This window comes from Rhea pennata, chromosome 1 (assembly GCF_028389875.1).
Source record: "Rhea pennata isolate bPtePen1 chromosome 1, bPtePen1.pri, whole genome shotgun sequence".
NCBI lineage: Eukaryota > Metazoa > Chordata > Aves > Rheiformes > Rheidae > Rhea > Rhea pennata.
Genome location: NC_084663.1, coordinates 87736496 through 87763352, shown reverse-complemented (window position 1 = coordinate 87763352; position 26857 = coordinate 87736496). Strand labels below are relative to the sequence as shown.

Here is a 26857-nt window from a genome sequence, read left to right as displayed (position 1 = left end):
GCCCGGCTGCTGGCGTGCGGCGCCGGCTTCACGACCTCACTTCCGGCGAGCTCCGTTCCCGCCCACTGTCGCCGCGGCGGGGTGGGGGAGGCGCCCGCGCGGAGGCGGCGGCGGCGGCGGCGGCCACGTGCGGCGCTTGGGGCAGCGGCGGGGCCGGCGCGGGCGGTCGGTGCAGGTGGCCGGGGCAGCCCGAGGTGCAGCCGCCTCCCCGGCACGGGGCGGGGGAAGGGCCTCGCGGGGCGGCTGGCTCGCGGGGAGGTGCCGCGGCCGTTATCCCGGCCGTAACGGTCGCGCGGGGGCCGCGCGGAGCCGCGGTCTCTTCAGCGCCTTCTCGCCCTGTCGCGCCCGCCTCGGGCCGCCATGGGCCTCACCAAGCAGTACCTGCGCTACGGGCCGGCCGCGCTCTTCGGGCTGGTGGCCAGCGCCAGCGGCAACGCGGCCTTCGTGGCGCTGCGCGGCGAGCGGGGCCGTTGCGTGGCCGTGCCGGCCTGCGAGCACGTCTTCGTGTGGGACACGCGGAAAGGCGAGAAGGTGAGAGCGGGGAAAACCCCTTTCGAGTTCTGCGATGAAACGAGGGTGCCGTGGAAGGTGCGTTTCATCTGATGGGTTCCCTGTGGAGCTAGGCTTCTGGGGCGGCCCTCGTGTCTGGGAGAGTTCGTGAACTGTAGCTTTGTAGGCTTTTGCCCGGGATTTCCTCCTGCCACGTTCTGAAATCGTAAGTCCTGCTGTCTGCAACCAGCTGGATTCAGGATTTGCTTTAGTAGTCACTAAAGTGGGGACTACTGGCATGATGCTTTGCAGCTGTTATAGTTCTTGGGCACTTTTGTGGTCTGTGGAAAAGCAGCTCTGTCCTTTACCTGAGAAAAGGAGGCTGAGTAGGAGGGGATGGGTTAGTGAGAAGCTTTCAGGCTTTTGAATAAAGGTTCTTGTTCTCTGGCAGCTAAAATGCAGGGCAGGACAGCTCCTGGGTTCCAGGCTACTCTCTGTGGCAGTTTCCTGTTTAGTTATGGGAAATGACTTCATTTTAGCTGCTGTCTGCCTTGTAAATGGGGCTAATGACACTTTTTTGAGCACAGAGATCTGAAAAATGAACTTACAGGCAGTAGAAGCTCTTGTTGGGGAGTTCAGTAGATAAGCAGAATATATTCTTTGTACTGTGTAAGTCTTTCTGGTCTGACATGTCATTTATCAACCTGACACATGTTTCATCTCCTTAAAATTATAGGTCCTTATCCTTAAGGGTCTCAAGCAGGAGGTCAGTTGTCTCTGCGCTTCTCCAGATGGGTTGCACTTGGCTGTTGGGTATGAAGATGGATCAATCCGTGTCTTCAGCCTCCTAAGTGGAGAAGCAAATGTCACTTTCAATGGACACAAGGCTGCAGTGACTGCCCTGAAGTATGACCAGCTGGGGGGCCGGCTGGTGTCTGGCTCAAAGGTGAGGCTTGCTTGAAGTCGCATCTGAAGAACAGCCCTTTCATAGATGGGAATGCTATGTGGAGAAAGTCAGTCTGCAGGAATATGTTTTGTATTTAAAGTGGGTGTGTATTTATGTGCATATACAGGGCCTCCCCCTATAGTCAGAAGATGGCAGTGGGAGAAGTTAGGGCTGCAGAATGGTGCTGGTGCTGGGGAGCTTGGGGCTAGGAGAGCAGGCCAGGAGTGGGGCACTGGCAGAGCCATTGTGGGTGGAAAAGTTTATCAGGTCAGACATAGCACAAGTGGCCAGAGCTGAGTTGTGTTTATTGCCCTAAAGGTGCATGAAGGGAAAGAAAGTCACTTAAGTTAGTCATTGCTAGCATTCAGATTCTGGGGAAGGAAGCTCTCAGGTAGTCTTTTCAGTGTCATTGCAGAGGGTAGACATTTTGCAGAGACAAATGCCAGTCCCTTGGAGACACCTTTTCTGTTGCAGGACACAGATGTCATTGTGTGGGATGTCATCAATGAGAGTGGCTTGTACCGGCTGAAAGGGCACAAGGATGCAGTCACGCAAGTGCTGTTCCTGAAGGAGAAGAACCTGCTGGTTACCAGGTGAGCCAGGCCAAGTGCAGTGGTAAACCAGAAAAACAGGCATGCTTTTCCTTGCATTTTGTGTATCCTGGACGTGATAGTCTTTTGAATTTTCCTTCCAGGCTCACAGGTCTCACTGTGCTTTCCTTATTCAAAAGAGTGATCTTGTTCTATATGAGGCTCATACTATACTGTAATGCAGTAATGGTATTTCTGATTCACTAGCATCTTAAAATATGATTTTGGCACATCCGCATCTTTTATAAGTCCAGTGCCCGAATCCAAGTGTATTAAGTAGAAGGGAAATAACTATAACAAAAAGTAGCGTTTGGGAGAGTTTGCAATTTCCTGTTAAATATAGCACTTAAAATTACTGTAATGATGAATAACAGCAATATATTTATTTTATATGTAACTGTTTTTGCTGTTTATCTTGAAGAATTAAGTAGATTTATGTTTCATGTATAATATGGGTAATTCACCCAGCAATGTAACAGGAAAATTGTTTCCTGTAATAGGTAGTAATTACAGGAATTAAAAGACGATAGGTGTTTTGTTGAATTGGTTTTTAATTATCTAATACCAGTTGGGAGTTGACTGCGTCTCTTTATTAATTATCCATTGACAGGAGATAGTCTTGCTCAAATATCTTTCAGTAACTGTTTGTTTATTAATAAGTCATCTAAAGTTTAATAGAAAAGTGCATTTAATCATTTCAGTGTAAAACTAGGAGGCTCTCTTTTTAATGGAAAAAGTAACCTTTCGGTAGGTCAGTAGATGGTATGTGTTTCCTAATACAGTTTCAAATCCTCTTAGACCAGCTTTAGGAATACTTTTCAATTCTCTCAGTAGTTAAACTGAAATAAAGGTTGCCTCTATTGACAGAAGGAATCATTACCATAATTTTCTGGAGGTGCAAAGTTTTGTGTCCTTAGTTCAGGTTGTTTTTTTTAGCAGACTGACCTCTCTGGTGTGAGGATAATAGTGTGTTTTGCTCAAGCAACTTAATGCACTCCTCTGCATACAATTTTTTTCCCTGACTTTCATCTGTACAATTAACAAATACCTTTGACTCCTTTGTGATGAAATGTATCAAAAAAAGTGTTAACAATAAATATCACTTGTGATCAGATTTTTTTTTGCCTTGAGTAGACTTAATAATGGAAACAAATTAGACATTTTCATTTAGTTGAAGTTTATTAGGGAAATTAGACTCTTAGAAAGTTGTCAAAAAATTAGAAGGCTTTAATTATCATATAGTATACAAAAAGGACTTGAATGACTGTTCAAATTACTCCTCTCTGGTATTCTTGTAGCTTTAGGGTGGCATAATATAGGCAGAAATGTATGCTCTAAAGGAGGCCTAACCTTATGGAGGCTGTGAAGAAGCAATAAAACAGCTCTTCATTAGGTGTGGAGCAGCTACGAATCGTTGTCCAAAATGAATGCAACTGCTTATTTTGTAGCCTAGCCAATGCACAGGTTGCATGGGTGTATAGAAGAGGGTCAACGCACAGGTTGAGACATTGGCAGAGGTTCAGAGGCAGCTTTGGAATTTGACCAGCTTATTGTTCTCATTTGAAATAAGCTAGAAAAAGAGGCCTTGTGACACCATGACTTGCAGTTGAACCCAAAGGATAAAGCACTTTTTAGTGAATTGCTAGATATCTTTTTTGCAGCATCTCCATATTGCTTATTCTTTTGTCCTTGTGTAGCTTGTGAAACTCGATGTGTTCCTAAACTGAGTAGCTTGTCTGTGATATGTTGCAGCATGTTTCTGATTTTTATATTTCCTTCCCTTTTCTGAGGATATAATATTACAGGAGCTTAACAATCTTCCCTCATGTCCTGAGCTTTTTCTTTTTTTTTTTTTTTTTTTCCCCTCCCAGTGGCAAAGATACATTGGTGAAATGGTGGGACTTGGACACCCAGCACTGCTTCAAAACTCTGGTTGGACACCGTACAGAGGTAAAGAGGATACACAGAGAGGAATGGAAGGATTGTTGACTAAGTGTCATGGCTTGCTTTATGCTTAATGTGCTCTCAGGGGTTGTAAACTGAACTGTGATGGGGTTTTGTTTTTTTATTAAGCTTCAAGTGATCAAATGAGAAATCTCCAAATTTCCCAGGAACTATCACTCCTGTGCAGTGAGTGGCAATTCCAATAAAGATGTCCATGGTGGAGATCCTAGCTAGATACAGCAGTCTCTTCTCAGTTTGATTTAAATAAGTCAATTAAAAGTGCTCTGGTATTGTTAAGGTAGGGAAAACAGCTGTGAACCAATTCCTCAAATTGTGCCTCTGGACAGGTTTGGGGGCTAGCTTTGGTGTCGGAAGAGAAGCGCCTGATCACTGGGACTGCTGACAGCGAGCTGAGGGTGTGGGATATCACTTACATCCAGGAGGTAAGACTGCTCCCTCTGTCACCCCTCACAATCTTGCCAAGCTGCTTGGCTTTGGACTGAGATGGGACTGGAATACATCAAATCTGAGTGACTTTCTGGGAGACAGAGCCAAAGAGTCTTTGCTGTCTGGGAAGTCCAGAAGTAGCTCTTAGGATATCCTTTTTTTTTAAGGATGGAATATTTACCATATTTTTTAGCTTGCAAGTGAAGATGTAAGGTCTGTGGGACAAGGTTTCCAGAGCATGCTCAGTTCTTACTACTAGAAGGTTACAGCCAGGAAAGACAGTTCTGTGGGTGGATGATAAGGGTTTGGTGCTTACAGGCATGCTGTAGGCCACTCTTTTGTGCGATGTAGACCAACCACCTTCAGCAAAATAAAGTGAGGGGGCAAGACAAGAATGAGAACAGCCTAGTTCTTGTGGTTTAAAGTATTCCTTATGGATTTTTTTTGTCTAGGAACAGGATAAAGACCCTGATGAGCCAGAATCCAAGAAAAGCAAAGGCTCTTCACTTCGAGCAGAAGAAAACACTGGAGAAGATGAGACCTTAGAGCTGGATGAGTGTCCTGAGGAGGTAAACTCTGTTTTCCACACTGATCATGAGATAGTGTATCTAAACCCATCCATATAGTGCTGCTTGCAGAGCTAGCAGGAGTTTGAGAGCTGTTCAGGTGTTGCAGGTGTTTAAAGTTTGACACAGCTAATTAACACTTTGTTAAACAACAAGGGAATAAAATAGTCACTAGCCGGTTGACAACTGCTCAGTTCAGTGCTGATGCTCATTTTTGTAGTTCGATAATGGAAACTGAGAGGTCAGAGTGGCACAATTACTATGTGTGGTATCATATCCCATAGTGAGTAACCATTCCCATTTGTGCTGCTGGTGGAGGCTTTCTTGAATCCCTCTTTCTGGGGAAGATTTTTGGGATCCTCCTTAGATTTCAGACTGCTTGTAATTATGGTAGACACCTGACCTCATTAAATACATTTCTCCACTTCCTCTTTTCAGAGGATTCCTGTCCCTTCAATCACCAGTTTAAAAGTGTTTGTTCTCCGCCTTAGTTCTGTCTCTTCTGACAGCACAACTATACTGCCTTTGTAGCATGCAAATTCAGCCATGTTTCTTAGATGGTTATGATTTACCACTGACTCTCCACTGAGATTGCCAATGATTATTTTCAACTAAAATGCATGAAGCATAAGGAGGTAAGCCTGTAGGTCATATAAAAATTTATTTTGTTGCTAGATTATTCTTACTAGCTGTTCTACCAGGACCCTGTAGGTTCATTTCTCCCTTTTCTTCTTCTAACTTCCCTTCCCAGGATGCTTCTGAGTTTACTTAAGATCACTTGACCTTCCAGACCAATGTTCCTCTCCTTGTTTTCTCTATAGCGCCTCCTAAAGTGCAGCAAAGTTGGATCCATCATGCGGGAAGGGAGAGACCGAATAGTTACTCTTGCCACAGACGGAACAGGCAAAATTTTGGCCTGTCATGTAAGTGACGGGGGGCTCTGCTAGTGAATCAGAGGAAGCTGTCAGAGACCTTGGTTAATCTTTGCAAGGGCCAGCCTGTGACTGTTTGCCCTGTTTCTAGGGAACAGATGCTGTGCTGGAAGTGTTCTCTGTTCTTTCTGAAGAGGAAGTCCAAAAGAAATTGGAAAAAAAAATGAAGAAAGCAAAGAAAAAAGCCAAGTAAGTAGTCTTCTGGGTGTGCTTAGATGCTGTCTCTGTCTTGAGAACTGGCAGGAAACCCCTTGAGCAGCATGACACCAGGGTTGAACTCCAAGTCACTAGTCATTCTGTCTGTGGTGGCTGCTGCATTGTGGGGGCACTGTTCCTGTTCATTCTTGGTGTTTGTTTGAACAACACTTCTCTACTCCTAGAGATTGTAAGGACATATTTTTCCTTCTCAGTCTTCTCCCTGCAAAAAAAGCTAATGTACAAGGGAATGGTTGGAAAATGCATTTGCAGAGCTGCACACTTGTGTTTGACCTTTATATCTACACTACTTGCTGCATGAAGTGAGCAAAGTAACTGATAGGAAGTTCAGAAATGAGAGATTCATCTGAAAAGTCAGTGACCTGGACACCTCATGTTCTGTTTTACAGCAAGCAAGGATACCTACCAATGAGAGCTTTATTACATGGCTGTTTTGTATTAAGTGTCCCTCTGGGTATCCTGGCACTTAACAGGTGCCTCCAACAGCTCTCTGGGAGAGATCTGAAACTGAAATGTAGGCCAGGTAATTCTGGAGTTGTTCTTTGGCAGCAGCTGAAGACTTTTGGAGAGAGAAGGGTGGTGGGAGTTGTGCAGAACCTGTCCTAGTTTAATGCAGCTTTCTACTGTCTATTTTGTATCCATGTATCCAAGCACATTTATGATGTGCTTGTGTTCAAGTATTTTTGTCAAGTGGCTTTGCAGTTCTCTTCCAGAGGAGACTGGCTTTTTGGGACAGTTTGACTAGTCTGCATACTGGAATGAGCTTCACTGGCTCACCCAGTTCTTAAAAACAGGTGGTACTGCTGGAGAAAGGGGCAGCTGATTTCAGCAGGCTAAGTGTTGCCCTTGTATTAATTTCTGTACCTGTATTGGTCTATGGTGGCGGTGCCAAATTACTTGAATCTTCTCACTTAACTGATGTTTCTAGACAGAAGTCTGAAGAAGAGCCTGAAGGGAGTGTGGAGCTGAGCCTACAGGAGGAGATTCAGCGGGTCACTAACATCAGAGCTTCTGCTAAAATCAAGTGAGTGGAAAGCCCTTTTGTAGAGGGTGGGCTGTAATTATGCAGCTACGTGGGAAGGGCTAGGCACGACTCGTTACAGGGAGGAGAGGGAAGAAATTTCCTTCTTGATATCTGTTCAGCTTGGAGCTGGGGAGAGGCCTACCATGAGCTGCTGATCCATCCACACTTCCACAAGCAATTCCTTTATATAGTGGCACTTGCTCACCTCTGCTTGCTTGCTCATCCATGCTGTTTGATTTCTCCTACATTTTGTCTTATTGACCCTAACTACAGCTCTGACTTTGTTTAATCAAACAGGTCGTTTGACTTGATTCTCTCCCCAAAAGGAGAGCTGAAGATTGTATTGGTGCTCCAGAACAACATCATTGAGTCATACAACCTGAACCTGTCAGCGCAAGTCCCACAGGCTGTCCGTGCATCTAAGATAACAATTGGAGGCCACCGCAGTGATGTCAGGACGTTGGCTTTTAGCTCTGACAACATTGCCATTCTCTCAGCAGCTGCAGAGTCTGTAAAGATTTGGAACAGGTCTGCAGTGTGTCAGTCCCCCTATCCTATGTGTGACTGTTTTGAGAACTTAGGGATGCTTTGTTCACAGAGGTGGTGATAAGGAAGAGGAAAGGATGGAGAAATATAAAAGCAAATGAAATAGAGGAGGTACATGGGATGCTATGTTTCCTCTCTTTCCTGGAAACTGAGAAGCCAGGGAGCTAAAACTGCATGATTAACTCATGGAATTTGATGTTATAAAGCACACTGAGGCTGAGCTTAGTGGCAGGCACAGAAGGACAAATCTCTAAACACAGCGCATATCAATATGTGTTTGGGGTTATGTTTTTATTTTTAATAAGAGGTACCAACCGTTAGGCTAAGCAGTAGCTGCTGTCTGTTTTTTAGGGAACATTTGTGTTTCTTGACATCTTCTCTAAAGGATCTAGTGTTAGATTGATTAGGCTGCTGTTTTGATCTAGTGTTGTCCCAGAGGAGAGGCTATTTTCTTTGAAAGAAATTTGGAGCATGTCACACTTAGTGGGCCAGATTTGATATGTGATGAGAGGTTTTGGACTCTTCCTTTGTCCACAGATCAACCTTGCAGTGCATCCGAACGATGGAGTGTGAGTATGCACTCTGCTCGCTCTTTGTGCCTGGAGATCGACAAGTCATCGTTGGCACTAAGGTAAATAGTGTCCTTTCTGCTGCTCCAGGCTGTGCCCAAGTATGTTCTGAAAATGTTGTTAAGCTGGCCTTACTGAAAGTGCATTGCGTCTTCTGATATGGAGCAATTCATTTTAGGTATAAAAACCTCTCTGACAGTATCTGTCCTGTTCCCAGGCCCTTAGGGTAGTTCCTATAGCTTCAGCTGGACAGCTGAGGAAAGCTTTGGGAAGTCCTTGATGTAGCTGAGGAATTTGGCCAGCTATGCGTAACAGACATCTAACGAAGTTGGCTTCTTAGGAGATGGGGCGGCAGGGGTGCTGTCCTGCTAGGAGCTACAGAGGTGTGGGAGGGCAGAGGCTGGTGCTCATCAGAAGTGACTCCTATACAGAACCTCAAATGCAGCAGGGAGTAGGGCAGTGCTGTGACTCCTCCTGTGTACTGGGCAGTCTGGGAGTGTTTGCTCTGAGCTCTCCTCTGCCCTTGGAGCTCCCTTGTTGCATTAGGTATGGCTGCTGTGCCACTGTCTTTGCTAGCTCAGACCTTTTGTCTCTGGGCTCTGCCTTGAGCTGTTCTTCTCTGCCGTTTCTGAGAGGCCCCCATAGCCTGAGGCTTAGGTGTGTTTGCAGATCTGATTAGTGTTCCATAAGCTGTTCTGGAGTATGCTGTGAAGTGGAGGGGCTAATTTGTCTCATCTGATTTCTTTCCCCTAGACAGGGAAGCTGCAGTTGTATGACCTGGCTTCTGGGAGTCTGATGGAGACACTTGCTGCTCATGACAAGGCGGTGTGGTCCATTGCTCTTTCGCCAGACCAGGTAACTCGCCCAGCCTTCTAAGCATGACCTGTTGCACGTCTGTGTAGCTCTTTCCTGTAGTGCTGTGTTTGTGCTACTGATGGGAGCATGGGAACCCCTCATCCTGGGAGGCAGAAGATGCAGCTAATAATATTTAAGATATATGCAGAAGTTTGAAATATCTCTCTAGTCTTTTGTGTCTTTGGGCTGAATATTGCCATCTTTGACACCTAATCTGACTTCTGCGTGACTGAGAGCACTCAGACTTCTCCAGTGGAGTGTGTTTGTGCAGCAGCATGCATCTTGTGGGTATGTTCCAGCTGTGGAGACCTTTAGCCCTTTGTAATCTGTTCCAGTGACTGATTATCCTCCTTGTAAAATTTTTCTTTTCTTTGTAGTTTCATTTTACTGAGCTTTAAATCTCAGTCATTGGATCTGCTGGTACCTTTGTTGGATTAAAAATCCCATTAACATAGTGTTCTTTGTCCACTTTGCATTCTTGTTGAATGCCACCAAATCACTCTGCCTATCTGTCTGTTACTGCTGTTGAACTTCTTGTGTGTCCCTCGGCAGAGCATGTTGAACTTCTTGTGTGTTCTTCGGCAAAATGTGTTTTCCAGACTCATTCTTGAGATCTTTTAAAGTTTCTGGCATCTTTTTTGGCTGGTGGACCCAGGAGCTAGATAAAATGTATTGTAGGGGTTAAAGCAGTGCCAAATGCACCATCGCCTTTTGAATCCAACCAAACACTTACTTAGCTTTTTCAGTCATAACTCTGCAGTTTCACTTACTCCACCAATTAAAACATACATAAAAAACTGGACAGTTTTTATGCTTGTTCTTAACATAAAAGTGCCAGGCTGAGCTGTGGTTCCCTTAGTAAGCTACTCTTGTGGGGTGGTGGTAAGATGTGTGTGATCCAGGGGCAATGAGTGTGTTAGCTTACCCACTAAACACATGCACTTTATTAACTGCAGTGGAGATGACTGCTTTCAGTGCCAGAGTTTCAGCCCATGTCTTGATACATGTTTGGAGTCTTTGACTCTGACTTGCCTCTCAGAGCTTTTGAAATTGGTGTGGCTGTTGCTCAGCTGACAGGCAATGCATGCTCCAACCAGAACAAGTGCTGCTTTTGATGCTCTCCTAACTATTAACACTGTGGGAATGTAGAGCATTTCAAAAACCTTGTGTATTCGCATTTCCTTGAGTGTAAGATTTCTCTGGGCTATAGTGAAACTGGTTTTGGTTTTACTTTCATTTTAAATGCTTTTCCCCTGCAGCGTGGCTTTGTGACAGGAGGTGCTGACAAATGTGTCAAGTTCTGGGAGTTTGAGCTTGTGAAGGATGAAAGCAGCATTCAAAAAAGGTGAGAAAAGAAAGCTTTCTAGGCTGCATTCAGCTACAGTGTCCTTTCTCACTGATGGATGCTTTGGCCTTTGCTGTGCATTGTAAGAAATGCCTGTGGCATGTGAACGGGACACATGAAGAAGAGTGTGAGCTCAGAGTTGTTTTGTGAAGGTCTGAACTTAGCTGAAATAGGGGTCTTGTTAGACTGTGGTGCCTTCCTTGTGTGTGAATTTAGCCTCTAATCGCAGGCAGGGCCTCCACATCATTTAGCAGTGAAATCTATCAGCCTGCAGTGCCATGCTTACTTCAGTCCTATTTTGTTCAAGTCCTAGTGAGGATGGAGGTGCTGCATGTTAGAGTAAGCTTATGTTCCCGGGGTACAAGGGGTGGGGGTTGTGTTCATACCTCTTTCTGTCTTGCACCTATCGAAGAACAATTCTTTCTTTCTCTTTGCCAGACTGTCCATAAAACAGGTGCGCATCTTGCAACTGGATGAAGATGTTCTCTGTGTGCGGTACAGCCCCAACCAGAAGCTGTTGGCTGTCTCTTTACTGGATTGCACTGTGAAGATTTTCTACACTGACACACTCAAGGTACATGGCCAAGTTGGTTGGGATGCTGTGCAGGAAGTGATGTAATTGTAGTCTGAAATATGAGGTATGCATGGGGAAAGTGCCCATTTATTCCAGAACACTAAAAAGAGTCAAAGAGAGCCCATACATCCCACTTCAGGTGCCTGTTTGCTAACAGACCTGACAGAACTATGGCTGGCCCGTACTGGGGAAAAAGTCTGTATTTGCTCCCCAAAGCACTGGGAATCCGCAGGTGACAAGGTTCACCCTAAGCCTGCAGACATGATGACATTCCAAAGCTGTTTGGCATCTTGAGGGTGGGGACAAATCAGTGTCACACATGGCTCTTAAATGGGACATAGCACAGGCAAAACCTTGAAGAGAACTTTCCTTGTAAGCAGTGCATGTTGTGGTCTGTGACTTGTTTGTGAGCATGTGAGTGTTAGGGAATGACACAAGACAGACCAGTACGGACAGATATCCTGATCGTCACAGGCAGTGAGGCTCAGCACCAGTGGTTACTCAGCTTGGGTACTTGCACCCTGATCTCAGTTCTGCCAGCATGGCCCTGCTGCTAACCATCTGCAGGGTGAGAGTGGGTGCAGTGCTGGAAGGACAGTGCTTCTGAGGCAGAGGAAGACTAACTAGTGTTTGAGGTTTTTACAAATCTCTACACATCGTGTCTAACTGAGATGCCTTTCCTCTTCTTCAGTTTTTCCTCTCTCTGTATGGACACAAGCTGCCAGTGCTGTGCATGGACATTTCTTACGTAAGTACTATTAGGGCTGCGGATGGAGTCATGGTAGTGTTGATGACTGTGAGAACCTTCTGCTTGCAGTGGGACCTCTAGGACAATAGCAAGAAGGTGGCAAGAAAGCACTTACTTAACAGTCAACATTGTCTTGAAGGGACTTGGCAAACCCTTCCTGACCCCACAGTCCTGTGCTCACTGGAGAGGGTCAGAGAGTGGAGGTTGTGACAGGAATGACAAGATTATTTTGTGAGGAGTGGAAACTGGTTATCCTGGCTCATCTTATGAGGTGCCGCCGGGTCTCTGCTGAAATTACTGACCAGACTCTTACTGCTTTAGTTGGGTCTGAATCACTTTGTTGGTGGAGCAGAGAGCAGGCATTGAGGTAGAGTGACCTATTCGTGCCTGTTCACTGGGCTGTGTCTTTCTCTGGAGTGACCTGGGATGAGGCTACTTGGAAGCCAGAAATGTCAAGATTTAAGCTAAGGTCTTAAATGCCTGCAAAAGCTCGAAGAAGAGTAAGCCTGCTGTCTGGGCACTGTGGCAGTACCACAAACACATACCACCCTGATGAGAAGAGGGAGAGGGTTCAGGAGGGCGTTCTTCAGGGGCCAAGTAAAAGCCTATTTACTCTTGCTTAGTTAGTGGTTCAGTTGTGATTCCTCCTGGGGCTGCCTGTAGACTGATCACACCCCTCCTTTCTCTGCCTTGCTCTGTAGGATGGGGCTCTCATTGCAACTGGCTCTGCTGACAGGAATGTGAAGATTTGGGGCTTGGATTTTGGAGACTGTCACCGTTCTCTCTTTGCCCATGATGACAGGTCAGTCATCTCCTACAGCATCTCTGGACTGTGGGCTGTCTTCTCTTCAAAGGCTTATGATACGGCAATGGCCCTTTTGTCCAGTACAGAGTCGGGGGGAAGTCACTGGAGCAGGTTGCCCAGAGAGGTTGTGGAGTCACCATCTTTGAGGATAATTCAAAGTCCAACTGGACAATATCCTGAGCAACCTGCTCTAGTTTACCCTGCTTTGAGCAGAGGGATTGGACTAGATGATCCCTAAAGGTCCCTTCCAACCTCAACTGTTCTGTGATTCTGTGAACTCTGCCTGGGATAATATCATGACAGGTGGGGCTGCAGTGTGGTTTGGTGTCAGAAGGGATTTCTCCAGAGATAAATGGTGACGAGGGTGGTGGGATGCTGATCTAGGACACTCTGCTGTCTCCTATACACGTGTTACGAAGTCCCTGTGTCCCTGACTTTTTTTTTCCCCTCAGTGTGATGTATCTCCAATTTGTGGCCAAATCCCATCTCTTCTTCACAGCGGGGAAGGACAACAAGATTAAGCAGTGGGATGCAGATAAATTTGAGCACATCCAGACACTGGAGGTAGGAAGTTTTGGAGGTTATTGAAAGGAAGCATTATTCCAACATGAGCTGCACTTCTCTCAGGGGCTGGGAGCTGGGTGTTCATGTCTTACTTGCTTTTTCTACTGTGCAGGGGCATCACCAGGAGGTGTGGTGCTTGGCACTCAGTCCCAATGGAGACTATGTGGTTTCGTCATCCCATGACAAGTCCCTGCGTCTCTGGGAAAGGACAAGAGAGCCCCTTGTGCTAGAGGAGGAAAGGGAGATGGTGAGAGTTGCATCCTTCGTGCCTAAGACAACTCCCAGACCTGTAACTACAGCCTGGTGTTACAGTACCCAGGGTTGATTACATCTTGTGTATGGTGAGACTGTTGCCTTGAGTTGTTGAGAGACAGCACTGCAGATATTGCTGGTGTTCTCCTGTCTGTACTGCACTGCAGACACCTGGCTAACTTGCTCTCTGCTTTGCTTCTCTCCTGCTTCCCCGGCTTTTCTCCGATAGTTGTGGTTTTCTACAGTCTGTTGATTGCAACCTCTTAATCTCTTGGGCAGGCTCCCTTCAACTCAAGTGTTCTTTAGGGGTGGTTCAACGGAAGACTCCTGGGGGTATGCTGTTAGATGCAGTTTGTCCTGATTGCCCCTTTTCCAAGAGTGAGAAAGGTCTGTGCTGTTTCAGTAGCATGCCTCAGAGCTCAGGGATGCTGGAAGAGGCCCTTTCTTCTCCTGAGCTTGCACTGCAAGGGGTAGTAGACTCACAGAAAGATTTGGGTGGGGAGGAATCTTTGGAAGTCTCTAGGCCAATCCCCTGCTCACAGCAGGCTAACTCTAAAGCTAGATCATACTGCTCAGAGATCTGTCCAGGTGATTCCTGAACATCTTGGAGGAAGGAGATTCCCCTGCCCCCGCAATATGTCCAATTGGAAATTCCATTGCAACAACTTGTGACTCTTGTCTCTTTCCATGGTATTTTTCATAGGAGTCTGGCTCTGACTCCCTCTCCTAAAGCAGTTCTCAAGCCACAGTGGGAGTAGGACATAGCAGCATGTGCAGAGGCAGGAATGGATGAGAAACCTGCAAGAAATGGTTTCTGGCCCAGCCTTCTGCAGAGAGCTGAGGTGAACCATAGGCAGCATCTTGATGCCTAGTTGTTGGTATGCTAGGAATGATGGAGGTCATAGGAGAGACAGATGAAAGACAGCTCCTTCTTGATGCCAGAAAAGTGTATTTTGGTGCAACTTTGAGTAGCAAGGTGGGCATGAGTACATCAGTAGAGAATTATGCACTGGTGGGGCCCTGTTAGCATGAGAGATGCCAGACAGGGCTCTCTCATGTTGTAAGTTAGGACAACCCTCAGACTTTGCTAGGCTTGTTTCTTCTGTGCTGCATGCCGGGTGGGCAGTCTGGTGTTGAATTGGTTTTATTCTTTAGTGTCAGCTTTGTGAGCAGTCTGGGCTGCTGCCACGTCCTGAGTGGTGACCCTAATTTCTGTCTGGAAGACACCAGGTTTCTCTATAGGGTGGGGAACAGGGACAAAGCAGGTGTTTTGCACTTGCATCGTTGGCCTACACTGATTTGTCCTGGCTTCTGTACTGGGCTGCAAGGTGCTGCAGTTCTGCTGTGATGGAAGCCACAGGCTCCCTTGCTCAATCACTCTGTGATGGACTTTTACTCTTGCTTCCTGTTTGTCTGCCTGTGTTAATATGTTGTGTTTTCATTCACTGCAGCAAAGAGAAGCTGAATATGAGGAGAGTGTGGCAAAGGAGGAGCAGCCTGTGGTGAGTAACACCATCTAAGTAGGTGTCTGTCTGACTCCTTCATAGGTCTGAGTTGAGTGTTTCTGGGAGAGATGTAGAAGAGTTGTGAGAGGGGACTGGTAGTTTCCGTTTTTTAGGAAAGGTGCTGGTGAAACTATGATCTCTCAGGTGATGCAGGTGATGCCAGTGCTTGCTACAGATAATTTGATGCTCTTTAGGAGAGTGTGCAGGACTGACCAGACTGCTACACAGTAACTGGGGACTCCAAAGCCCTGCTGTCCAGTTGTTCTTCCTGTGTCCCCAGCTGATATCTGCACCAGCTCCCTAGTGAGGACTTGTTGCCTTCTGACAGGCAACCTGCTGGTCCACATTAAGCAGGACAAGTGTGGAGCCCAGTCCATCCAGCTCGGATGCTTGGGCTGTAGTTTTGACTCTGATCAGCTCACTCTGCCCCTGTTGGCAGAACAAGGGCTATGCCTGCCTGCCTTCCGGAACTTAGCGTTAGTTCTGTGCCTCCGTTCCTGGGAAGAGCTGTGCACTTGGGAAATCCTGTGTTTCCTCAGACAAATGATGAGTTTGGGTAGTGGGGTTGATGTTTTCCTTAGCATGGAGTGCAGCAGGATATGTGGTGGGTGGGAGGCGTACCTGTATCGGCTGCTCAGTTGCTTGAAGGAAGGAGCTGCAGACTCTATATTTTGTAGGTGGCTGGAGAGACACAAGGAGAGACGGGGCTAGCAGGAAGGAAGACTATTGAAACGATCAAAGCGGTAAGTTTATGTGGGTCCACCCAAGGTGGAGGGGTCACAGGGCTGGAGCAGCATTTTGAAAAGAAGTAGCTTGTGCTGTGGCATAAGGACAACAACTCATAGAAGCTGCTGTTTAAGATGCAGAGGTGCAGATGCAGACTTCCTGCTTCCTGGCCAACGGGAGAGATCTCCCCAGGGTACAAGGCATGAGATTTCTGTTGGTGTTCAGGCTGCAGCTTTCTCTGCCTGCCATGTGTGGGACAGGCAGGGCTGCCCCTGGCCCATGGGGTTTACTGTGTGCATCCTACAGTAGCGGCGCTCTCTGGAACAAAGGTTACTTTTCTGAGCAAGATGTGTCTTGTGATGCTCCACATCCGCCTATCTGCTTCCCCCTGCATTGGTCCATTTGGACATGAGCTTTGTTTTTTTTTTTTTTTTGGCTTGCTGTGTGTGACTGTGCTGTTCCTGTGCCGCACAGGCTGAGCGGATCATGGAAGCTATTGAGCTGTACAGAGAAGAGATGGCAAAACTAAAAGAGCACAAGGCCATATGCAAAGCTGCAGGAAAAGAGGTAAAAAACCGAGGAATTTACCACACTAGAGATGTGTGAGTGTATCTTGCCAGCTCTGTCATTTTTGGCAGAGAGACCTAGCATGCGCATAAAATTAGCATAGCTAGAAACAGCAGAGATTTGCTGAAATCTTTTAGAGAACAGGATGGCACTGTGTCATGGAGGGCATGACTAGTGGTATGTTCTTTGCAATAATTTTTACGTTGGAAATCACAGTAGGATGTAAGCTATGTCCCTGGGAGACAACTCTCCATGCAGACTCACCCTGTTGTTTAGCTTGTTTTTTGCCTTCATCTCAGCAGTTCTTGCTAAATCAGGAGCTATGGTACATGTGCGAAAGGTGAGGTGAAAATAAGAAGTGGAAGAAAAGGAGTTAGTCTTTGAGACTGTCTCTGAGACATGTCTGAGAACTAGATTTATTTTGCAGCTGCAAATGAGGCCTTCTGTGAGGTCCTGGGCAGGGTGGAAGTGTGGGAAACCCAGGAAGATTTTTGATTAAAAACTTCTACTGTGTGTTAAAATTTTGTCTGAGAGCATGTGTTTGTACACCCACATATACCTCATTTTAACCCATTCTGTGTCTTCAGGTTCCACTTCCTGTTAATCCCATTCTCCGTGTCTATGGAAATATTACAGTAAGTGGAATGCCCAGGCTACAGGCTGTACGCCATCCTCAGCTGGAGTGGGGCTCTGTTTTCCTGTGCTGGCTGAACCAAAACACTCGGTTTCCCTGGGGAGACTTAGTTTGGGTCAACCTGAAATGAAAATGCAGCACTCTTTTGCAAAAAATAAACACTTTAATTTTGCATGTTTGTAGTAAAAGTACCACAGCTAGATGTAGACATTGTTTGCACATAACCCTGATGGTGGCCTTGACTTTATCGTGTGTAGACTGAGCTGGTGGTTACAGTGTTTTCGCAAGATATGGGAAAACTGATTCAGATCCTTCTTGTGCCTGAGGAGCACGTCTCCCTCCTGCCAGGAGGGTGCAGTTACCGTGCTATAGTGTATTTGAGTAGAGTTGTCCTGTTTTATACAAAATACCTGAACATCCACTGGAATGAGAATGGACTTGAGAATCCATTTCAGTGTCCGTCTCACCCTTGCCTGCCTATCTGACATCTGTAAACGCATAATCCGAGCTGTTTTTTCCCTTCCTCTGTGACTGTGGGCAGTTTTAATTGTAAGTTGAACAGATGGAGCAGGGGTGAATGAAATCCTATGATTGAGTAGTTAAACACTTTCTTTGGGGAGTGGGTGAGATTAGGTTGGCTGTCCTTATACAGAGAAGAGAGTTGCAGTGTCAGGTGAAACTGCCTTTTGTTTTCCCTCTAACTGCTTTCCAGCTCTGCATCTTATGATACAACAGTACTTTCAGCAGATAAACAGGAGTAGCAGGAATTAAATCTCTGGGAACTGAGTTTGTGTAAAGTTTTGTACATATAATTTAGCTATTTCACCAAGTTTTTATCCAGTTTATACAAGACTCTTATCACTATGTATGAGATAATTTAGCTGGTTGGATATAAATTATGCTTTTGCAATGATCTTCACCATTCAGAGTATCATGAGAAGACTGAGTTTATGCCCTGCGGAGGGAGAATGAGACCTTCCCAGACTGACAGCTGACTGGAGCTGAGGGGATTTCCTCTTTATCTGTTGTGTTCAGATTGATCAGTCCATCTCACAAGATGTGATTGCCTGTTTTTAATTGGATGAAATGGATCTTACAGTACATGTTTGTCTTGGAATGTTTTTTGATATGCAGAGCTGATGTCTATCCTCTCTTACAGCCTTCTGAGTATGTGCTAGAAGTTTTCAAGAAGGTCAAGTCAAGGTGAGTCGCAAGAGCCTCATTGCTGAGCTGGTTTGTGTCTGAGCACTGCATGCTAGGTGGGGTCCTGGCATGAACTCCACTGCAGGGCATGGGCAGTGCAGGAGAATCAAGAGTTACTGTCTCTGGCAGCCTTTTTGGAGTGTGCACAGTGCTGGGGAACAAAGTTTTCCTTCCATGGGAAGTGTTGAATGAAGCTTGTGTGTGTGGGTTGACTGCTTGGAGGTGCATGTGTACATGAAAAGCAGCTTGGGAGTGCTGGGGAGGGAAGATTGTGTGCCTGCTCCCTGTGCCAGATGTTTGCATGGGCTCTAGTCTCTGAGGGCGTAGTGTGCTTTGTCTGTGGGCATTCACAGACAACGGCAGGGAGTGTTCAGCACAGCTTTTGTATCAGTCTTCTTGCACCATTCCTGTCTCTCTGCTTTCCCCTCAGTGAGCTGGAAGAGTCTCTCCTGGTATTGCCCTTCTCCTATGTCCCCGACCTCCTCAGACTCTTCAATGAACATATTCACCTGGGCTCAGAGGTAGAACTCCTGTGCCGAGCTCTCCTCTTCCTACTCAAGTGAGTCTTCCTCCTGACAGATCTGCTAGTTTTACTGCTGCTATCACTACCAGAACCTGGACCTGAGGAAGCTCTAACAAGGCCCTGGTCATAGTGGCCTTGCCCTTTTCCTCTCGCTGGTACATGTCATGAGCTCACTTTGTGCCAGTTATGTGACAGAGAGGTACTCCTTGCTCCTGTGCTGTGAGGCAGTGCTTTGGGACAGCATGGAGCTGGGGAATATCTCCTTCTCTTGGAGCTGCAAAGTCTCTGTTGTTTTCCATGAACATATGTAGCGTAAGTGTGTGGAGAACATGTGGACTTTTTCATCTGTTTCTGGCTCTGAAGCTCTTGAGAAGCCACCTTAGGAATAAAAATCTGGTCTGTGTGGGAGATAAGGAATCACTGCAGTTCCGGGGTGCAGTGAGTGTGTCAAGCCTGTTGCAGCAATGTGTGGGAATGGACTGATCAAGATGGAGAGTAGTGTGGACATGCTTAGCATTGCCCTGATGGGGCTGCTGATCCTGCTCTTCCCATCTCCTGGACATGAAAGGTCCCGCATCAAGGCTGAAATAGCACCCCTCACCGATAGTGAGTGATCTTAGGGCCCACACCTTCAGAGGGTACCTCAGGGAGACCTTCCCCATGAACTACTGTGTGTTAAAGAGAAATTTGAGGAAATAGCTTTTCCAGCTGAATATGCCCATGCCTGTTAAATCTGGTCCAAGGGCAAAATTTAAGAAAAGTCCTATTTCTACAAAATATAAAGGCTCAGAAGAGTGACTGACTGACTGTCACTAAGAACAGTGCTGCATACATCAGAGCTTACTGTCTGCTTTGTTTCCAGGATACATTTTGGGCAGATCACGAGCAATCACATGCTGGTGACTGTGATAGAGAATTTGAAGAAAACCACCATCTCCAGAGTCAGCGAGGCCCGGGTGAGTGTGACAGCCTCTCCTTCTCCAATATCTTAAATAACAGGATGCCCCAATAGATGGGGGCGTGAGTTGTCCATGGTGCCCAGTGGGAAAATCTGTAGGGGTCGGAGCCCATCTCACTTTCTTCCTGTGCAAATAGGCTCTTTTTTTTCTCCTCCTGTTTTTCCTGCTGTGAGGCTAACCAGTCCTGCTGTCACACACAGACACACACACAGACCCCTCTTGCCTGCCTGCCCCCCTTCCGCTCTCCTTCCCTCCCACTTACTTTTGGTTTTCTTTGAAATACCTGTTTGGGTTTTGGTTCTGTAGTTTCTGCATACAGAAAGGAGGGCTTCCCTTCTTTTGGGCTTTTCTATGGGCTACTGGGTCTCAAATAATACAGACTGTGCTGGTATCTTCCCAGGGGCAACTTTAGAAATTCGCCAGCAACTTGTCTTTTGGAAAATAGAATGGATTATAGCTCTTCTTAAGACAGAAGGTTGTTCCCCATCTCAGATAGAACTTGCATTTCAATAATGCTGCATTGCTGCATTATTTAAGTCTATGGGACTATCTTGATTTCATATTCTCTCAGTAGAGGGTGGCCACAGTGTCACCTAATGTAGGCAGTGGGACCTTCTGCCCCTTAATGAGCTTGAGATACATCAAACAGTGCTGGTCTCTCTCTACAGGATGTGTTGGGATTCAACATGGCAGGTCTGCAGTACCTGAAGAGGGAGATTGAGGCCAAAGATAAGGTGACATTTTTTGCTGATGCTACTGACCGTTTTGAGGAGAAGAAGAGGAAGAGAAAGAAGAAGGAAAAGATGGTTCTTGCAGTGGTTTAGCATATGCTGCCCAAGACCCCAGCACTAGGATGGGGTCGTGTAGCCCCCATGCTGGCCATGGAACTGTTCTTGTGCTGAACATCTGTGATGATGCCCAGTGACTGGGGTGAAGATCTGTCCCCTCACTGTGTGGAATAACTCACCTTTCACTGTGGGGTATAATGCCAACTCGGAATGAGTGTCTCTCCCTAGTGAAATGAACTCTTTATGGTCTGTTGTATGTGCATATATTTGAGCTGTTTCTGAGGCAGCTGTCAAAGGTGCAGGCTTTTCCTCTAGCTGAACGCCTATTAGAAATGGATTTCATTTCTCCTGCTGAAGCGATCAGCTAACTCTGGCAATGTGTTAACTGAATGAGGTGAATTAGCGCATGGATTGCTGCTGGGATTGTGCCCTATCCATAGAAGGCACCTGGCAAGGTTTTTTGCTGTTTTGACACCTGCTTATGGTTTGTGGAGGTGCTCAGATGGTGTAAGCACAGCTGTGATATTTCTGCAGAGGTGCAAGAACTTGGTCTGCATCTACTCACTTTTCAGTGGGACAAGGAAAGACATGGCTGCAATCAGTTAAAGGCATATTTCAATATGCTTTATCAGACAACTCTGTTCTTGGAGTTCTGTGGGAGCAAATTAAAGGGTTGCAGTCAATGATTGTGCTCTTTTGTACAGCTGGCAGACTGAAAGCATGGGAAGCAAAGGTTATTTGCATTATACTTGCTCCAGTTCACTAGAAGTTTGCACAGAATTGGTGCAATGTTGTACTTATCCTGTATCAGATAAAATGATTTGTTCTCAGAGCAGGGAGGGAGGGGTGATTAAAGTAAGCAAGTCTGCTGCATTTTTGTAAATTATTAGCTTGTGGTATGTGCTTTTCATTTTCCTTTTTTAAAAAAAAAACAGTTGTAACAATTTTTATAATGCAGTAGAGGCTGCTTTCATGTACTTTGCTGAAAAGGTAATTTTACTATTGGACTTACAGGTCAACTCAGGTACTTAAAGCTGGGTTTCCTTCTAGCTTGAGCTTCAACTGGATTTTTCATAGCATCTTAGTTATTTTCTCTCCTATCTCCTGCCTTATGTTTTCTATTATTAACAATTATACACAAGGTAAGCAGTTCTGTTAACAGTTCTTGTTAACAGTTCTGTCTCAATCTTTTGATGGCTCCTCGGGTGTAACAACCACACTTTTTAGAAAACTTGCTGTTTGTAAATAACTTTTGGGGGAGTAATGGTTCATTTGGTCCTTCCCTGTCTAGGTAATTTAGAGCAGCACTTCATGCTCCAGTTCCGGGAGATGGGTCTCAAACTCTTTTTACAAATAGCAATCTTCATATAGCTCTGCCAGTTGTTCCTAGGGGCTTTTATAATTGCATATTTGCCTAGATGTGGATGAGACTTTGCATCAAGTAGTTTCATTCAAATATGTCTCCATCCTGACAGTTACTATGCTATTTGTTTGCTGCTTCCAAAGGAGACAGTCATAAGAGAAGTCACTGTAGTGTGAAGGAGAGGATGCACTGTACAGTAGTAGGATGATGAACTGTTCGCAACTACAGTTGACATCTTGTATCTGAGCCAGCTACTGCTGAAAAGGGCTGGACAGCTGGTAGAACAAGGAATGAAGAGTGTTACAAATGAAAGGGTGGCTAATGACACCACAGTGTATCTTCAGCAGTGATGACTGAGAAGAGAGTTATCAAAACCAGGTACCCAATGGGAATAGCTGACCCTATGCCTGTGTGATATGACAGATGCTCTGGAGCCTAGGAAAGGTGCTGCTGTTTGATCCTCTGGGAGCCCTGGAGAAGAGTCATGGCCATTGAACACTGAAAGAACCTTGAACTCAGGAACTGATGACAAGGTCATAGACGGTGGTACAGAAGAGTGATCTGAGACATGGACTCATCTCATGATGACAGGTTATTTCCTTTGATCTCTGACACTGGAGGAGGTAGAATTTCTTCACCTTCCTCTGTTTGCTGGCACTGGGATTCTGGAAGAATCCCTGTAAGAAGTTATCTGTGGAGGGTGGTTGTTCTTGCTGTAGGTGCCGACAAGGGTTTCCTCCACTCTGGTTATTTGATTTGTATCATTTGTGACCAAACTAACAGCAACTGTGACTTGCCTCAGTGCTTAGAATGCATCACTGAGAGGATGGATGAAGGAAAGGACTACTGTCTGCAGAAAACAGTGAAAAGCATCAGAGTAGGAATAAGCAGAGTCAGAAGCAAAATATTGGTATTGGAGAATCCTGGATGAAGTTTGGCACCGCTTATGGTGTTTTCCAGCATGTGAGTAGAGTTAAAATCATGTCTGCAACTGCATATCTGTTTCAACATTTTCCTGAGCTGGCCATCAATCTTGGTTAATAGATCAAATCTTCTGACTCAAAGAGCTGAAGGATGATAGTTATGCCTGGCACTGCAGTGCCAAACCATGTGGAGAAAGACTTGGGAATCCTGGTGGACAAGTTGAACATGAGCCAGCAATGTGCTCTTGTAGCCAAAAAGGTCAGTGGTATCCTGGAGAGCATTAGTATTGCCAACAGGTCAAGGGAGGTGATCCTTCCCCTCTACTCAGCCCTGGTGAGGTCACACTTGGAGCACTGTGTCCAGTTCTGGGCTACCCAGTACAAGAGAAACATGGAACTACTGGAGAGAGTCCAGTGTAGAGCTAGGAAGATGATTAGGGGACTTGAGCATCTCTCTTATGAGGAAAGGCTGCTGGGCCTGTTTAGCCTGGAGAAGAGAAGGCTGAGAGGGGATCTTATCAATCTCTATAAATACATGAAGGGAGAGTGTCAAGAGGATGGGACTGGACTCCTTTCAGTGGTGCCTAGTGGCAGGACTAGAGGCAACAGGCACCAACTGAAACACAGGAATTTCCATCTGAACATGAGGAAGAACTTTGCTGTGAGGCTGACAGCGCTGGACCAGGTTGCCCAGAGAGGTTGTGGAGTCTCCTCTGGAGATAATCAAAAGCTGCCTGGATGCAATCCAGTGCAATGTGCTCTGGGTGACCCTGCCTGAGTAGGGGGGTTGGACTAGCTGGATCTCCAGAGGTCCCTTCCAACCTCAATCATTCTGTGATTCTGTGAAAGAGGATAAAAATGGAATCCCTCAATGTCATTGGTGTCTCCAGTGCCCAAAGAATCCCCCAAGGGTCCCCTCTGTCCAGTGCAATGTTGTATACTAACACCCCCATCTTGTGTCCACAGCTGATTAAAGGTAGGTGAACAGTCTGTTCACAGAAAGTTAAACCTATGATTGTGAAAGCAGTCAGGAACTTAAGAATTCAAAGGCCAGAACAGACCAGTACAGTTGCTACAGTTTCTCCAAGAATCACAGCTGACTCCAGTGAAAACTACTGTATGCTCAGTACTGAAAAAAGGTGTCCAGTGCCTCAGCATGGGTTATAGTTACCTAACTGCTCTTTAAAAACAATACAGACCTATAGGGAGTCTTCAGCACTCTTCTAAAAAGTGCAGAGTATCAAACATAGGGATTGAAATAAAACAGTACCTCCACTGTTGTGTTTCAGACAGCCATGTCAGAAATCAGAATGTAGTGCAACTTCTGGATTACCTTTCTCATTAACAGGCAACAGATAAAATATTTATTCGTGTTAATCTGATTAAATGAAAAAGACTGTAATGGGGTTGTTTTCAGAAAAACATTCAACTAAAATTCAGGTATTTCAGTACTGATGATCTTTATGTTACTCTTCCAGGGCTCTGACCTGTAATAGAAGAGCAGAGAAAATTAACATGAAAGGAAATAAAAATAAAAAACTACCTTTGTACAGATATGGAAGCAAACCCAATAATGATGTTGGGTTTCTTTGTGAGCATTCTGTGAGCTGTGATTGCTAGGACTCACTTCCACAGAACTGTCCTGTATTGCTTCTGTTGGAAGGGAACATCATGAAAAAGGGTTCTCGCATGACCTTAAGGTAGGGTAGGAATTTGATTTTATTTCATAAATTGATTGGAATAAATATCATGACCATGAGTTCAGGATGGGCACTTGGAAATACTGGTGACTTTCATGGGCAGCTTCCTATGCAGTATCCTATGCAGTATGGATATTTCATTATGGGTATACGAAGAAAAATTTTGAGAAATGTTTTAAATATAAATGAGAAATAACTAAAATGTCAAGTGATGATTTTTTGTTTGTTGGCCTTTACTAAGACATGGGGCTAATTTGTGATCAGCTCTAACATTGCATTGTTTCTAGGTCTTACTGGTGAGACCTGTATTGGCTCTAGTGATAATCACTTTGAAAAACCATATGAACTTAAAAAGCTGCCACATGCCTCTGCTAAGAACCTCTAACTGTTTCTAGTCCTCATGGCTGAACTAAACTGTTTAACTGAATACAAGACTTAACCTGGGCACATCAGTATTTCATGTTTTGTGACTCTAAACCAACCTGTTCAGAGCTGCTTGATGTGTTTGAGATGGCATATTTTTGAGCATGTTACTAAAACTAGGTTTTGTTGGAAAGAATGTTAATAGAGGCATTTGGTTCAATTACTTGGATAATATGGAATAGCTGTAACCAGCTTTGGTTAGGAATTATCAAGCCGTCCTTAAAAAGACTTTGTCAGAATAGAAGGGAGATTTGGTGGTGATAATGGCAACTAAGAAAACAGTCCTCATGATCAGCTAGATCTGGGCCAGGTGGGAAGAGAAGACCATGTTAGTTTCTTTCTGTTTAGAGCTTTTTTAGTGGGAGATGATACTCTGATTAGAATTTGCAGGATTTAAGACTAGACAGGAAAGAATAGATCGGTGTTTACCTGGTGTGCAGAGATAATCCATCAAGCTGTACATTAGTGCAAGGCTGTAGTGGGCTGATTGGGGAAAGTGAGGTGCCTCACTGAAATGTGAACTGACTGTGTGAGTACCTTCTGTTCAACACAAAATAAGAAAAGTTTGTCTGAATCGCCTTCACTACAGAGCTTCAGGTTATAAGCCCCTAAGATGGAAGCCATTAAATTCACTGCTCTTCCTAGACTACAATAGTCTGTTACTTTGGGGATAAACCTCTACATTGGAAAGGGTAAGAAGATATTCAGACAAGAACAAAGTGTGCTATGTTTGAAGTACTCTGGGCAGTCCTAGAGCAGCTGCAGCAGAGGTGTGTGCGTCTGTTAAGCTGCTTTTGAGAAATGACTGACGGGAGGTCTCTCCTTTTTTCCTCTAGAGGAGAGGAAATGCAATACAGCTAGGATTTCTGCACTGACTCTCTCGATAACATGACAGACTCACAGGTATTAGAGTTGAAAGAAAAAGCTATCAGTATTACAGATATGAGACAAATGGGGACTCTGAGCTGAGCAAAGAAACATTAGCATTGACAGGGTTCCTATTTATGAACTGTCACCACTGGTTGTACTGTGGAATGCCTGAATTGATGTGGGTGGGGTGAAACGGCAGCGTAGTGTTAAACATGTTTTGAGAAGAAATTCCCCAGTGAGGATCTCCTGTTAGTAGGGAAGATGAGTCACCTCTTCTTATCCAGAGCCTGCTTCTCTTGGGGTACAGAAAGGTGCTGCATGGAACAATGTGGGCAGAGGGCTGTGCATGCTAGAGCTTGTCGTGTTATGGTTGCTCTGTCTCTCTTGAAGACTTCTGTTCTTTATTTGACTGGCTCAAGGAGTCAGCAGTGAGACTTCACTTTAGAAAGTGAAGAGTGTTAAAAAGAGACTAGTTTGTTAGGGTTTGACTGTAATAAATCCAGGCTCCTGCTGCCAGGAGGGTCAATGAAATGTTTATTGTGGAGACAGTAAGTAAAGTATTTGGGATAGGAGTGAGGGCCTCTGCTGCGAGCACCTCCAGTAGGCTGAGCAGTTGTAACAACCTGTAAATACCTTGCAATGAGTCCTTTTGTTACTACAATCCAGTGCTCTCCTTTTCTTGTCTCAGACAGGTTGTGTGTGTTGTATGTGTGTGTGTGCACGCGTGTGTGAGATCACTTTGCTGCCAGTAGCACAGGGTTTGCTGATGATGTGGATCAGAAGGCAAGAGGAGGTAAAACAACTGTGATTTTAACTTATGGCTGATATTGTTACATGCAGTACTTACATTAACTAGAAAGCTTCTGGGGTAGTATAATCTGGAACTGGGCCTTGGGGATTGTAGAAATCAGCCGGACTGTTGCTGCCATCCCACCCTGGGGGTATCCTTGTGGGCGGCGCTCATAAATGTCATTGGTTAATACAAGTAGAATATTAGGTTAAGGATCTAACAATTTCTGTACATTTATATGACTAAAATATCTGTAGAAGCTGGAATCAATTCCAGAAATGAGGCTGTGAAAAGACTTGAATCTCAACTACAGACTTCAGCTCAAAGAATACAGGCCAGATAAAATACTAAAGAAGGGGAAGATACACATGTTTTGAGGCTGGGTCTTGGTCTGCAAGTGTGTGACTGAGGACTGGGTGAGTGGGAATGGAGCAGGGACTGTTTCTGCTGCTATGCACTAGTCTTTCTCCA

General features: G+C 45.4%; 2 protein-coding genes across 3 annotated transcripts in view; one reads left to right on the top strand and one right to left on the bottom strand.

Moving 5' to 3' along the window:
* The first annotated feature begins 175 nt into the window (after positions 1–175).
* On the top strand, positions 176–21203 carry WDR3 (WD repeat domain 3). Of its 2 annotated transcripts, XM_062594936.1 has the most exons (26): positions 176–531; positions 1226–1435; positions 1910–2028; positions 3897–3975; positions 4317–4412; positions 4869–4985; positions 5804–5905; positions 6006–6103; positions 7059–7154; positions 7452–7682; positions 8238–8331; positions 9023–9124; positions 10384–10469; positions 10908–11043; positions 11735–11791; positions 12493–12593; positions 13049–13160; positions 13273–13407; positions 14864–14914; positions 15595–15660; positions 16118–16210; positions 16798–16845; positions 18004–18047; positions 18478–18606; positions 19433–19526; positions 20198–21203. In XM_062594936.1, exons 1-26 carry the CDS (start codon positions 361–363, stop codon positions 20351–20353), a joined length of 2823 nt encoding a protein of 940 aa, XP_062450920.1. In that variant the 5' UTR covers positions 176–360; the 3' UTR covers positions 20354–21203. The 2 variants fall into 2 exon arrangements, with proteins under 2 accessions (XP_062450920.1, XP_062450929.1); XM_062594945.1 differs by lacking the exon at positions 16798–16845.
* A 2789-nt stretch (positions 21204–23992) lies between these two features.
* Positions 23993–26857, bottom strand: part of SPAG17 (sperm associated antigen 17) — a 107995-nt gene continuing 105130 nt past the window's right edge. Inside the window, exons 48-49 of the mRNA XM_062594922.1 lie at positions 26444–26581; positions 23993–24090 (exon numbers count right to left, since the gene is read on the bottom strand). Coding sequence (XP_062450906.1) covers positions 26445–26581 — 137 coding nt within the window. The 3' untranslated portion in view covers positions 23993–24090; position 26444. The remainder of the gene's footprint in view (positions 24091–26443; positions 26582–26857) is intronic.

Bases quoted from the DNA above. Each gene is read 5' to 3' on its own strand.
- WDR3 (XM_062594936.1), top strand. From the start codon at position 361: ATGGGCCTCACCAAGCAGTACCTGCGCTACGGGCCGGCCGCGCTCTTC. The intron at 7,155-7,451 runs GTGAGTGGAAAG...TTAATCAAACAG, and splicing joins AGAGCTTCTGCTAAAATCAA to GTCGTTTGACTTGATTCTCT. The intron at 16,846-18,003 runs GTAAGTGGAATG...CCTCTCTTACAG, and splicing joins GTGTCTATGGAAATATTACA to CCTTCTGAGTATGTGCTAGA.